We start from the raw sequence: 15,921 nt of genomic DNA on the forward strand, positions 1-15,921 counted from the left end.
TGGGTCCCACCTGTCTCAAGAACTGGGGACCCAGGCCACATATTAGGGACATGATTTCAAAGACACGGAACATGCAGAGATGCTGGTAAATTGTAGCCTTGAAAACATAAGCAACTGTGAACTTTATCATTTAGTAATGATTTGTTTACAATACGAGAGGGAATGAGGAAGGGGGGAATGAGGGAGCTGAGGGAAACATTAGCCGAGCCACACGGCTGAATAAAAAACATGAGGAAGGGAAGATAAAGGAGATGAAGGAAGGGAGGCATGAGGGAGCTGAGGGAGATGTTGGCTGAGCTACACAGTGAATCAGCTGAAGAGAAAAGTGTGGGGCGGATTAAGACTGCCATGGTCCCTTGGTTGTATGATTATTATAGCCCCTACAAGTCCAAAATTCACTGTCTACAGTACATATGGTTTTAGAATCAGATTCTTGGGGGATGCGTCCTTTCTGCTTGCTTTCAGTCTGTAGTTTCAGGACCTTTGAAGGACCTTTAGAAATGGCTCTTGTGTACATATGTATTGGGAGCAGGAATAAATGTATGGGGATTTCATGGATGAAGGTACTTCTGAGCATAACAGTTTGGGTGGCCATGGTCCCCTAGAAGGCTTGGTCCCCGGGCAACTGCCCGAACCGCATATATTTTAATTCACTAATAAGCACGCCCCTTTGCGAGTTGGTGAGTCTTCTGTCAAGGTGCCAGCTACTTTTTTTTAAATTGATTTTCTAAACATATAAGCTATGGATTTGTATAATAAAAACTGAATTGGAAACAGTAAGAAGATCTCTGTGGGAACCTGCCATTAGTTTTGATGATAAATACCTGATGACAGCTTCCCTTAAAGGCTTTGTTGTATAATACTAAATGTTGAAACAACATGATTTAGGCTGACCTGTTATAAGGTAGTGTTTTCTCTTCATTGCCGGTGTGAGCATTGCTCAGATAAATATAATTTTCTCCTCTTGGTGAGCATGTTTATGTAACATGAGGTATTTCGGGATCTGTAAGACAAGTGAGAAGAGTATTCTCACCTCCTCTGCTGTAGCTCACTGTTTTCAGCATCCCTCACATAAGGTGTAATATTGCAAGATTGCCTCAGCTTTTTACTGGTTTTGAATTTACAGTTCTATTTGTCTTAGATTTCTCTTGTTTTTTTTTTGTTTTAATTAGACTAAACTTGTGTTGAGAGTGTCCCGAAAATATTACCATCAAATATCTAAAGATTTTAAACCTTGAAAATATTCAATATATTATCAGTTTGTATCTATACATTTAATGGTATAGTTACTGTATTTGTAAAAAGTGAAAATACTAGATACGCAATCTCCAACTGCAACTATGACATCTGCAGACTACACACCGGTACTGCACTAATTCACCCTTTGCGGCAATCTAATTATAAATTAATCTCTAGATAATTAACAGACAACATACCTTATTTTACATAGCAGGAAATACAGCTTCTACTGGTGAAGTTGCGTCACATCTTCTATGATTTTCCTCTGGCATCTGTAACTTAAAGGAAATCTACCAGCAGGATCTAGTATTGAAAACCAAGCACACTTACCACATGCTGGTGTGTGCCCCCTCTGGTAGGACCTGCTCTTCTTGGAGCTTCTTATGCCCTTGTTTTACAAAGGCTAAAAAAGACTTTCAAAATTATGCAAATGAACCTGGGAGCTCCTGGTTCAGTCAACATCTATGGAGTTAAGGGCCCCTAAGGCTCATTTGCATGATTTTTAAGTCTTTTTTTGCAAAAACAGGAACATACGAATCTAAAAAAAAGCAGATCCAAGTATGTAAGTGTGCTTGGTTTACAATCCTGGATCCCAGTGAAAGGTGTCCTTTAAACCTCTTCCTCTGGTCTGTTTTTTACAATCTCTTAATATTAAGAGTTCCCTTACAAATTTCTGGAGGCTGTCTCAATTTTGCTACCCCCAATGATCAACTGTAATCTGCTGGGGAATTTCACATATTTCTATACAGTGCCATCACAGGATAAATGTGGTACTGCAATTTGTCCATTGCAATCACCAGGTGGGTAATGCATTACATTATGGACATTTCTGAGATATAGGCACTCCAGATGATAGATTTAGGTCTCAATCGCATTTGTACATTCACACCGCATGTTTTTGATGTGTTCAACATATACGTCAGACTTCCTTCAGGAATATCCATAGACATATACTGGCAAGTAGATTTATCCTTTTTGATTCTGTCTGCAAAGTATACATCACATCCTGAAGGAAACACAAGATGGAAAGACATCTAAAACTTCATCTGTCCATTCTGCTACCTTCTGCTAAGTGACCTATATGCTCAGTGGAGGCCATAATAGCTGAGGGATGATCAATGCAATATTATAGGATCCATCCTAGGCCTCCGCTGAGTATACATTCCCACTGATGTAACTATCAATATAAGGACAGTTACATCTCTTGGGAAACGCCCTGAACATCAGCAGCAGCCAATCACTGGCTGCTGTCGATTTCCACTCCTCCTTTGCTCATATAGTGGGATGTGCCCTAGTGCAAGTACTTAGCAAACAACTTAGGCTAAATTTTATATTAATTAGGAGCTCTAACATGTATTAGCTGTCATTCAAGTGAAATAGGTTCTTCTTGTCACATCTGCTTGTAGTAATGTATATCTCTATTTTTCATAAAGTAACATTTCTGGAAAATCCATTCTTAAAATTCTGTGTTTTTCCATTCTTCTGTTATTCTACCTACAAATTAATGAATACATTGACAATTACATTTAAGTTAAATAACTTAAAATGGTAGATAAGCAGCCTTTGCTTTTTATTTGTTTGAAAAAGTAAAAAAATCTTGCAATCTTGCTTAATCTACAGCTATAGTTTATTCTGTTTAGACTTAATACATCTAGAAGCTCTTCACTTTACTTTAGTGTCTGGTAGAAAATACTAAACATTCTTATTGTAAGAGTATGCTGAAAGATGCATCTTCTATAAATGGAAGGCCATCTATATATATACTTTACATTGTTTCCTTTCTTCCGGAACTGAAAAAGCCTATAGGATGCCTATCAAAATCTGACATCTTAAATGACCCAGGAGAAAACTGAGCCTATGATGCATTGCAATAGAAAAAAATCCATTTTTGTAAAAAGACGACTAATGCACATTAAAGATGACACATCCAAAAGGATAGGTTCCATATTTTCTACATTACATAATATGATCATGCAAAGTGGATTAACAATTTACATCTGCTTTTCCCCATATGATGCTTCCAGCCTCCTGGTTTGGTAACAGAGAATGAAATAACCGTAACATGCTTTTATATCTATACTTACCTCCTCTCCATTAAAAAAAAAGCCAATGAATTACTAGCTTAATGTGCTACCCTATTTATGCTACTGGTTAAGTTTGCCATAATGTTTCAGTTTTTAAAGTCATTTCTGAAGTGAACAGAGCAGCAACATTTCTAGTAATTTGGCATTTCATGGGCCAAAAACACTATAGAGTGTTGGTGTCTGCTAATGTAAGCCAGTGGGGGTCATTTACTAAGGGCTCAAATTGCTCTTTTTCGTCAAGTTTCCCGAATATTTCCGATTTGCGCCGTCTTTCCCTGAATTGCCCCGGATTTTTGGCGCACGCGATTGGAATGTGGCGCATCGGTGCCGGCATGCATGCAACGGAAATAGGGGGGTGTTGCCATCGGAAAAATCCGACAGATTCGGAAAAACCGCTGTATTTTTATTTAAAAAATGTGTCGCTTGACACGCGCTTACCTGCACACAGGATTGGATAGTGAACTCCGGTGAACTCCATTGGACTTCAGAGCAGCAGCGACACCTGGTGGACATCGGGCGCACTACCTTAGTGAATCGCCGGGTAAGTAAATGTGCCCTGGTGAGTCTATTGTTTCCTGCTCTGCCATAGTTTTAAACTGTATCAGCATCCTTAAAAGGAGCATACCACTTTCACCAAGTATTAGAGCCCGCTGGAAGCATGTTGTAGAGAAATGCCCTGTGAAATCCAACATGTCATTTTTAAACAATTCCCAGTTTTATCCATGTGTTAATGAGGAATTGGTATTCCCACTTACTCCTCATTCTAGTGTTACCCCATACTCTCAAGGCATACCTACTGCTTATCTGAAAGAGAGGAAAGTAATCCAGGCAGGAATAGCAGTGGCCTGGGTGCTGAAGGTATGACAGTGTTGAACCAACAACTTCACTAGCATATCGATTAAAATGGAAATAATGGACAGAAATAATAAAGATTTTTTGAGAAAATAGTACATTTCTCTATAAAATTCTTGCAGCTTACAATAATGCTTGGGAGATGGTAGAGTAGAACCCTTGTCCTACCACTATATAGATTTCTCCACTATATAGAGTCCCCTTATCTCCTGTGCCCCAAAAAGCAAGGAGAATTTACTTTTTATTCCCATTGCTGCACTGGAGAGATAGTTATTAGATTGTGATTGGTTGTTATCGACAACAAGACAATTTCTATATATTTTTGTGTAAATTCAGAAACAGCCCCGCATCACAGTCATAAACCGTGTATGAAATATAATGAAGAGAAGACATAAAGTCAACAGTAACAAATTATAATAAACATGAAAAAGCTATGAGCACCACACATGAAGTTGGCTAATGCTTTGCAGTGACATCACATTGCTTTTAAGTTGCTGTGAAATCCCAGTTTTACCAGCAGCCACTTGTAACTACCCCAAAAGTAGTAGAAGTACCCAACAAGTTTATTTAGAGCAAATTTATTGCAACCATTTGTTGCAGTCTTTCCAACTACACATTTACAGAAGCAGTGCCTTTTATACTATAGTAAAAATCTAGTATCTATTCTCCCTCATAAGTTGCCCTTTAGACTAATCTGAAAACTTAATGAGCATCTTTGGGATATGAAATTAATCCTTCTGATGAAGAAAGGACCATACTAATTCACTTCCAGTCTTAACGTTTGTGAATCCCTTAACACTAGCTGGATTAAAACAGCAATCACCATGTCTTGCTCTGCCAGGCACGCACTGACTGAAGACATGGCCGTTGCTCAAGACATTTCAAAGTTTTGTGGATACAGTTTCCTTGAGATCAGTACATACTCCACACACTGCCACTACACAAGTCATGTGCATACTGTAAATTTCCATTTTTATCCTGATTTCTTAAGGAAACAATGCAAATAACTCTGTGGCCATCTATGTCACCATTATCTTTACCAGATTATGTGTAGCTTGTAGTGTTCATGGCTAAGAAGGGGTTTACAGTTCATATGTCCTGGTTGTGTTGGATGACAGATAACTGTCCATTCATATAATAGATGGATTGCTGATACTCACCAGAAGCCCCACTTTTTTACACTGTAGAAAACTAGAGTCTATAAACATTACAGATGAAGAGGTCTCCTCCTCAGGACTACCCCCAGACAAAAGAAAAAAAATTGGCTCCCGCCTGGCCTTATGTTATGGAAAAGCCCATTTACGTGGACATAATCAATGTATATACATGCAGCTAAATGTTGCTGGACATAATTTGCAGTGGCTGGGTTTTTTAGAAGCCAGATCTGTAATAGTAGGGATATCATTTTAGACACTTTTTGTTATCTTATATAAACATAACCTTTGAAACTATTTTTTCCAATTATATATTTCCTTTTATTTTCAAGGTGATACTCTTCTAGGGGAATTGAAAGCTCGCTCATATAACATGTCATTTTTCTAACTTCCCATACTTGACTGCACTGTCTTATAGCATGACTTCATAGAAATGAAAAATGATGATGCGCATTGTTTGGAAGTCCTCTCGTGGATGTCAAATTGTTGCCTATTGGGAACACTGGAATAGAATCCCCCATCTTTACCACTTGAAACCTCTTTCACAGTCAAGGTCTATCTCCATCAGCTGTCTTATTAAAAAGCTGTTACCTCTTTTAAAGCATAAAGGACAAAAAATAGGAAAGAAAATGTCAAGTATGCTTTAAAAGCACAAGGCCTTTAGGTAGCATTACTTTCAAATATATATTGATTACATTATATGAGACTCATGTATACCTTACATATTAAGTGTTTCAATTAAATGGATGCATATATAGGGGGGCATTTATCATACGCTGGCGCTCATGCAACATTTTGCTTGATAAGCTGTGTTTATTTATTTATTTATGAACTGAGTGCATAGAATCACCTTAAGTGCCAATCCTTAAAAAAAAAATCCAGAGTTCATGTGAGCAACCTTGATAGGCAAAAAACCCAATAATCTTCTGAGGGTTGAAAATCCCATTTGACTGGGTTTAATAGGTCACCTCCACATTTAGCTTTAAGTAATACTGGAAGGATTGAATCTTAACCTTTCTACTCCAGCCCCAGGCTGGGCAATGACTCACTGTCTACCAAAAGACAGATGCTGCTTTATAAATGGTGGATAACAATAAGAAGAATTTATCAGATCCCAAGTATTCTTCTTGATGATGACTACCCATGGCTTAGCAGAATAATTCCTTTTACGGCATCTCAGATACAACAAGCAGTTTATAAGCATTCTTTTACAATTACTATGTTTGTTGTCTGATGACTAGCCGGCTAAATTTGGACTCAGAAAGTCTTTTCTATTAATGTTGCCTTTAATATGTCAAATTTCATACTAAAGGAGAACTATGAACTAAAGATTTTTTCTAAAAATATTACATCAAATCTAAATTTTGTATATTTTTGATGACATAAAATAAATTCAGTCCCGTGGGTTCAACTTTTTTGTCTTGTATTTATGGAGGCACTTTGCAGCTGCCACCAAGAAATACAATTCAACTCAAGTAGCTATAAACGGAAGGTATTGTCTTAAAACAATGGCTGACAATTGCTATGGTTAAAGGGTCCAAAAGTAGCAAAATGGTCAACCTGGTCAACAGAATGGCCAGCTGTGAAAATGGATGCACATGTTTGTCACACATTTGTCACTCAAGGCCCTTGTAGAATAGTGTCCAAGTCTCTAAAGCTGCTAAGAGGATTACAAGTAGGTGGTCCTATCCACGACCAAGAAATTAACTGCCATGTCCACTCCTAATGCTTACAATTGAAATCTACCTAGGAGAAAAAAATCAATGTCCAATTGGCTGTCTATTTTGTAAGCCATTATCTGGAAGACTGGACAGTTTTATTAAAAGTTAACTAAATACCATGTTTTTTTGCTGCTACCATGGTGCAGGGTACAGAGGGTGCTGTCGCTACCAGGCCAAGGCGGGCCCATATGGTGTACCTTTTCTGTTTGAGAAGGCTAGCACTATAAACAATACCTTATAATTGGGAACCTGGCAAACATTTTGCACTGAGGGGCCGGACAGCTTCAATTTATGCCACTGGCTGCTACTTATTCTAGGAGGTTACATCCTATCCCATTTATTGGCTGTACATTCATATGTTTGGCATTGTAGATAATTTATTATTGCAATTTGTCCCAAAGTGGTAGCAAAATAGTATAGGATAGTGTAATATAGCGAAATAGACAACCATTGATGAGTATGAGATGATAGATGACAATGAGTATATGAGACAACAGATTTTTTATATGTAAACAAGTGAGATTTCACGTAAAATATGGAATTCTAGAAAAGACATTTCATACCCTACCCAAGGGGACTAGTAGTATATTGGGGAAATCCAAAACACAGGTTCTCTTTCAGTCAAATGAAATGCTGATGTTGTTTTTCCCTCCACAGTGGTTGGTCACATACTTGCTTGTCTCAGTCTTGTTCTTCTCTTTGAGGGAAAAGTAACCATTTATTCATAAATTGGGATAACCTGGTAGAAGTTTGAAACTAAGAATTGCTAATAAGAAGATAATAGTGTTGAACATGCTAAATCATCTAAAGTTACCTTAGGTCTTACTTTTTCAATTTTTAGTATGTTTTTCCAGAAGTCACTGCAAATGTGTGAAGCTAGTGAGATGCTTGTAAAAATTTACCGTTAAAAACTCAGATTTTTTTTTTTTATAACATTCTCTCTTATTATGAACTGGGAGGTGTTAACTGGAAAACCTTTACTTCAGCTTCAAAAAGAAGCTAATTACCAAAAAAAGGATTATAGACCTAGTACAACTTCAGGAAACACTGACAATTAAAAATGTTCTTATTGAGGACTTTGCTACATCCAGAGTGGATCAGCTTTCACTGTCTAATGATGTATTCTTGATGCTGGCAAAAATTCCATTTGGCTTGTTACAGCAGTGGTGCACTGAAAGCCTATTAGTACTTGTTCACCCATAGATGTCTAATTATATACATGGATTTCCAGCACATTGGAGTCCTATAAACACTTGATAAAAACACCATGAAATGTTTTCTCTTGTCAGACATAAGATATAAGTGGTATTCAGAGAGTAGATGTGCACAACACCAAAACTGAGCACCTCCAATAAAAGCCAATAATAGGCCCTTTTCCCCATGGTAACACAACTTTTTCTCAGGCTGGTTAATCATGTTAATCTACCATTAGAAATTAATAACCATCCAAAGGTGACCCTACATAAGGCTTCAAGCAATATAATAAGCATTTCAACTTCATGGGAGTGAATGAAACATAACCGCTGATTAATGTGCAGAATTTATTGATTTTTTACCCTACATAGTATAAACTGTACTAAAGTCTTGGGGAATTCTTTACACACTCATGACAGTGATGCTTTTTGGGAACTATCATGTATTTTAGTTACTATTTATATGTGAAAATTACTGTTACGGAAACATGGATTGGCAAGTTGCTTTCTTTACTACTTAAATGTGATATGTCTTTTAGGTGAAAAGCCATATAAGTGCTCCTGGGAAGGGTGTGACTGGCGTTTTGCTCGGAGTGATGAACTTACACGGCACTACAGGAAACACACAGGGGCAAAGCCATTTAAATGCAACCACTGTGACAGGTAAGAATGGCTGGGACACATTGAAGTGACGTGAATATATTGATATTGTGATCTTATTGTGGGTATTAAATTACTTGAAATTCTTCTTATAGATTCAGTTATTTCAGATACCTATTCTACATTGTCAGAGATAGTATTGATATGTAACACAGACCTCTAAAAAATAATAGTTTCTCCATAGCAAATGGATGTTCTGTGGATGTACATCTATGGTAGGAGGGGTTTTAAATTAAGAGAAAAGAATCGGTTCCAAAGTACATGTGAATGTAGGAGACAGACACCACGCGGTCCTGGCTGCAGTATTTTCAAACACTTTCCACTATCGAGTATGTGAAGAGAAATTGCAGCCTGCGTTAGAGCAATTTATTTGCCTGAACCAACCTATTGGTGAATTTTTTGTTCAGAATGGAACAATGTCATGAATTTAGTGCAGTTTTGTTTTACATGCATTTGGCCAATAGGATTTAGTTTTATTTAGAGTTTTTCCTGACATGTATTTTATTCAAACTTTATTCATGTCCGATACAGTAGGAAACCTTGAAAGTGTGCTGTGTTTAAAAAAAAAAGACACAGAACACAAAAGTAAGCCAAAAATGCAATTGCTTCAAAAATGTACATTTTGTAGTGCATTTTATACTTTCCTCTTATCTATGTTACATTCTGCCATCATAAAAGGAACAAAAACGCCTTAAAATTGCAGCATTTTTCTTATGTATGAAACCAAATGCACAACAGAATTTGAATATAAATCAGTACTGCCACCACAGATATTAATACTACATCAGCCATTATACACGTTGTACTATATGTAAAACAGCTTGGAAGGCCGCTGGTATACATTGTTTATTTAACACTTTATGTGCAGTCACCTAGTTAAAATGCTGTCTTCATTATTAAGCATCCGAACAGCAAAAAATCTCCCAGAAGGTAAAAGAATTCTTCTGTGGGGATGGGAAGTAGAAGGGCGAAAGGAATAGAGTACTAGAATAATTACAAGTGACAGCCCTGACATTATCATCTTATGAAAGCTGGATAGTTGAGGCCTAGCAGGCCAGGCAAAGCCTCGGTTCAGGCTATTGTCAACGTTATTGAATAAAGATGTGCTTTTAATCGCATTAGAAAAGGGCTGAGGAAGATGAGTTATCAGGCCAAAGAGCCCAGGAGTAGCATTAAAAGAAAAGGCCAGGCAAATGTCTGTAATACAATCACCATTATATATTTAGCTGCTGGCGAAATAACAGGTCAGGAAACAGGAAGACAGTTTTTGCCTTTGATTGCAAGGAAATGTGTTTTCATGAACATCCTGTCATTCCAAGACTTGGCCTCCCCCTCGTGTGACATCGTATTCTTAAGAATAGATAACAGCCCCTCTATTCCATTTAGCCTGATATTGTCTTTCACATCATGAAGTAATTACCTTTCTGGAAATGACATTTTTTGAGCGATTTGAGTTGTTTCATATTCACATTTACCACACTGACTTTAGAAGAAATTTTTTTATTTCATTCAGACATTTCACTAAGGACTGTGTCCTCTACAGGCTGAACTACTTTTATACGTTGCCCACAAATATTATCTTAGGATTCACACATTTACCAGTCTGTGTGCCAAATTTTTTGTACCAGCCATGTAATTATGCTCAAAATATATGAAATGATGTAGAAATTCTGTGCCTCACATATAATATAGCAGCATGTGTGCACATGCACTGTACCATCTGTCTACATGGACAGTAACTATCAGGTTTGCTACTGTTTATTATATTTTTATAGATCTTAAAGCCATGGCGTGTGCATGTATATTATTTACATCGCTTTTCCATACAGCACCTATATTCCATCTATTTTGTGCAACAAATGGGACACATTAACATGCATCCTAACCAATACTAATCTCTTTGTGGTGTAAAATGAATTTGCAACAAAGCATTTGCAACAACATTAATGGAAAAAGATAGCCTAGTTGTATATTTCACATATTCTGCTGTCAGGGTGGGGGGATTTACTAATAGTGTCGCAACCCCCACAGTCGGCATCTGAGAGCGGACTACAGAACGCATAGACCAATGTATTAAAGTAGCACACGGCTGTAAGTAATTAATGCGCAGATGGAACTAATCAGTCGGGCGACATAAAAATGACGATACAAATGAGATGTGCGCCAAAATCTTACATGGACTGCAGCTTTTTTAAAATTTTGATTCCAGACCATTTTTTCCCTGGTCTGTTGTGCGCCAAAATTTGCGCCTAAAAATGTGGCGGATGATGTGGAAAATATAGGCCACACCTACTTGCGCCAAAAAAAGATGGACGAGTCGGGATTGTCGGAAACAAGTATTCTTTTTGGTGCCAACGCATTATAAATGATCCGCAACACTTATGCACCAAAAAAAGTGAGTTCCCGACACACTTTTTTTGCGCAGATACGATAATACATCTGCTCCATCGTCTACCACATTACAACTCAGCCACTGATTAGCTTCCATTACATGCATCCATTACACTACAGAATTTTTTTAATATCAGTCATAACATCTGCTTCACACATAGTGGAATTTTATAGCATGAAACTATGAGGTAAATAATGTTATTATTCTTCTTATTATGTATACGTTTCATTTGAGGGTTTTAGAGGTGGATTTGCAATTGAATTGCTGTGCTTATCATATCTTCATTTTATTTTACTCAAGACATGTTGATGATGGTTCATTGTTTGTATAATGAAACGTTATATATATTATTTTTCAATACACTTTCTATAATAAATTCTCCTAGTTTTCTAGATCCCTATGTGTGAATTAAGCTGCAAAAAGTTCATTTGCATAAAATAAAGTAAAGCAAATGGATAACTAGGGCTGAGCAGCAGCAGTACAGCAGCTCGGTTGAACTTATTTTCTCTGGCCGACCTATTATTTACTACAATATCTCAGTCTGCATGCACATAATGAGTTCATTTTCCTTTAGCCTCCATAAAAACCCTTTAAAAATAATGTAAGTGATATTGATGTTGCTACTGGCAATATGCAGAAATGCACATTTTTAATGCACTTTAAGTATATTTAATCATTTATATTAACATTAGTTTTCAATTAATTCAGTAAATGTTTAATGAGCTAAATATCCGTCGTTGGTATAAATTGCCTAATAATTTCTTGCAGTCCTGTGTTGGCTGCAGCTGAGATCTGTACTGATCTACTCTGTATTGTCAGCATTGTCCAGCTAACAGAAAAGTCGACACCCTGTTAATTGTTGTCCTAATGAAATAAAGTGCATTAGTAGGGAGAGGAAAAAGAAAATCCAGATACCTTAAAGCAATGCCTGAGGAGCTCAGTCTATCAAGACGAACATTAAGGATATGGAAGCTTTTAGACTGAGACTAATGGATCTTCAACAGATGGTTCTGAAGGAGCAGAAGGCTCAGGGCAGGGGTGGGGGTAGAGCAAAGGTAAATATGTAATGAAACATTCATGGAGCTTTCATATAGCAGGAAGAAGGCCTTCTGTGTCTCTTGAGTTTCTGTCTCTATTCACATGGCTAACATTTCTACATCAAAGAGGTCTCTTTTTACCATTGATATAAAATAATATTGTCAATAGTCAGGCACATTGAGTTACGGAGCAACACTACTAGAGAACATGTAGCTACATTTCAACACATTTAATACACTATATCACCTTTATTATCATTTTCTATCCACGCCTGATCACTGGAGATCCAAATTCTTTACTAGCAACAATAATAAGAAGGGAGTTAATTGAGTCCTGTGAATGCAATTGCTATATGATAACAAATGGCTATCTTCTTCATTTCTTTAGAGTTTAATTGTTTGTGATTGTGTATGAATTCTTACAATTAGCGATGAGCGGACCCATTTGAATTTAATAAACCTGTTTGTAACCCAACCAGTAACATCCACTCTGGTTCTGGCATCAATCACGGGAGAAAACTGTTTAAATGCCACTGCCAAAGTTGCATGTGGCATTCAAATGGCTGCGGCTGCAAACATAGGTACTAGCAGCTGCCATTTTTTGCTTCTGATGACATCATTAGGGAGCGACGATTCTCCCCAAATTGCTTTCTAGTGCCAGCGCAAAATCAACAGCGAGCCAAATGACAAGCCTTGTGTGCTGATTTTCATATTGAGCCTGGTTCCACTTGGTCATGTTGTAGCATTAGAACATTTTGATTGTCTGTACATTTGGTTATAGCAGTAAAACTAACAGTTAATATCGAAATATTTCCACATATCATTTCTAGTTTTTACATTGGTACATGTGACCCTCCATAAATTCCAAAAATATTTCCTTGAGTGGCTATGATTCAGCTCACCACATATGCTAAAGAGCACATATGGTATAAACTCCAGGCCTCTTTTAAGACATTTTACCCTCTCCTTAAATTAAGCAGCACCTGAAGGGCGGCATGTTACAGTGTGAGTTTACCACATATTGCCTGAAATTTAGTAGGTGGCCCATAACACAATTCAAACCCATATAAATAATCAAAAGCTGAATGTGATCAACTGGAACATTATTATATCCTGCGCTGTAATGCCATTGACATTTTGTAATGTATTTTTTTTATTGAAAACATTACTGCACCAAGACATTTTGAATGAAATGATGTAGGATGTTAATGCTTTAAGAAAATAATGCTACAGAGATGTCTTTATTAACTCTCTAATCATCTTTTTTGTAGGTGTTTTTCCAGGTCTGACCACCTTGCTCTACACATGAAGAGGCATATCTAAGGACATTTTGAATCAGTAATGGCTCTTCTGACTTGGGAGGACCAAGGGTTGCAGTGGACACTTGTCATTTTGTCCATAAAAGTGCAGAACATTTTTACATAAAAAACCCTGTACACAAAAAAACATATCAGATCTTCAGACACCATCACTTGCTCCAATATATTTGTCTGTCTGTTATGCCTTACCCTCCAGCCTGATTGAAAGAGGTGCAAATTCATGAAGAGTTGCATTTTATGGAAACAACCACATACCAGGTGTTCTCAAGCTTCGCTGTGGAAATGAAAAGCAGGAGAACAGTGATCTTAAGGGGCTCTGATGAACTCATCTTATTGAAACTCAGAAGCTGCTAAGAAGCCACCTTCGAGTTGCATTGTTGTAGCACTAATATTATTTTTTCTTAAAATGTGTAGATTGAGAGAAAATGAAAAATGGATTTCGATCTAGGAAACCAAAACCGAACCATTTGGTTCATATCTAAAGACTCCTGGTGAGGAAGAGTTCTGGACATACTTGGATGATCAAGTGTTCTCCACTGATTTGGCCTCATTATTGAGCGGTTTAAATCATTTAGGCTCAATGCCGTAGGCCTTTCTGGCACTTCACTAGTGGGGTTAGAATAACTAAACCATTTATGCGATTCTTAGATGTATTTTTCAGAAGGACATATGGATGGAGGAGCACTCATAGAATTTCCAACTAATTTATTTTTACTTCTGTTGGCTGTAGCACATCGTATGCACTAGGAACTTACATAAGCCACTGATATTGACAAAAAATGGAGCTTATCTCTTACATTAAAACACCCCACCACCATTGTGCGCACTTCCAAGGTTGAACAACCTTTCCATGGTTAATTTTTCAGTTGAGCTAATCCCATCATTCTTTTGTTTAAGAAGTTTCACAAGCTTTTATTATATTTGCTACATGGACAAGAATCTTGTTGAACTACTGAATTTCCATCTGGACAGTTTTTGCTTGGATTGGACCAGCGACCTAGACTTTGCTCCTATCATCTAATGAGTGGCAAGCCTTCTTCTGTTAAACTTTCCAAACATTGTGCTTGATCATTGACTTCTTCTCCTAACAATATAACTAGTTAGAAACTTGATGTTATTTCCAGAGCAGCTGCATTTTTGTACTTAATATTACTTTTTGAGTGTCAACAACAAAAAGCCAAATATATTGAATCATACAACATTGGGTAATGGAGGACACTTTAAGCAAGTTGATTTTGCCCTACTGAGTCATAAAGCAGACACATTCTTGTTTACTGAAGTCATTGACTGAACACTCAACCATAATTTAGTGTATCAAAAAGGGTAAACAATGATAGCATTATCCAGGTTATTGGTAACTTTTCCACAGGGTTATTTCAAATACTACAGAGTATATGGCCAGAGTTTTGGCCTTTTGTTGGTAGAATAAAAAAAAAAAAAAAAAAAAAAAACTTTGCCCATGAGTGCATAGTTATTAAAGTATCTATGTACATATTACTCAAGACAGTTTTCAATATATCAAGAGGTCAATTCAAGTAGGTGTGGTGGGGAACAGGTTGTATATTTTGTATATTCTGGGACCACCCCTAAGCAGCTAGTAAAATTGCACACTTTTGGTCCCAATTTGTCCACAACAAGCCGCTCTTTTACCCCAGTTGACTGGTATCTTTTTAACTTGTTTTGACTCCTTGACTGTTAAACAAAAAAAAATAAAAAAAATTAAAAAAAATTAAAAAAAAAATCTAAATATATAATAAAAAATGAAGAAAACTGAAAGAAAAACACATTTAAATATCTAAACCTTAAACCATAAAGAAATAAACTAATAAATGAAAGAGTATCCATGGCACTTAGGGTTAAAACCTAAAGATGCCAGTGGATCAAGAATTTCCGTTGGTCAACCACTTGAGTTTCTAAAAAATTTTAAACTTCTCCTGACATGAGACGTGAACCCTGCATAAACTCCTATTGTTCCCAAAACTTCTGAATTTAATTTTTTCATTAATTTTTGTAAAGGGGTTGGATGTTTAAAATAACCTGAGACCAAAACCTAAGAAGATTATAGGTGTTCCTAGGAATCTGATGAAGGAAGAAAGAGAATAAAAAAGATTAAATCCAAAGATTTAAGAATCAAAATGTACTTATACCTGAAGCACTGCTTGTCGACAATCCTTGTAGTCCTCTGCTTCTGCATACTAGATATACATATTTTAATGTTGTGGCCATTCTGATGAATTTTTAATGTTGTGGTAAAAAACAAGAAAGATTGC

At 36.8% G+C, this 15,921-nt stretch overlaps 1 protein-coding gene across 2 annotated transcripts in view; it reads left to right on the forward strand.

Moving 5' to 3' along the window:
* KLF7 (KLF transcription factor 7) overlaps positions 1-15,114 on the forward strand; it is an 84,785-nt gene extending 69,671 nt beyond the window's left edge. For both annotated transcript variants that reach the window (XM_072121052.1, XM_072121051.1), the window contains exons 3-4: positions 8,783-8,906; positions 13,604-15,114. In XM_072121052.1, coding sequence (XP_071977153.1) covers positions 8,783-8,906; positions 13,604-13,641 — 162 coding nt within the window. In that variant the 3' untranslated portion in view covers positions 13,642-15,114. The remainder of the gene's footprint in view (positions 1-8,782; positions 8,907-13,603) is intronic.
* Positions 15,115-15,921: the final 807 nt, after the last annotated feature.

The sequence above is a fragment of the Engystomops pustulosus genome, chromosome 8, assembly GCF_040894005.1.
Source record: "Engystomops pustulosus chromosome 8, aEngPut4.maternal, whole genome shotgun sequence".
Taxonomy (NCBI): domain Eukaryota; kingdom Metazoa; phylum Chordata; class Amphibia; order Anura; family Leptodactylidae; genus Engystomops; species Engystomops pustulosus.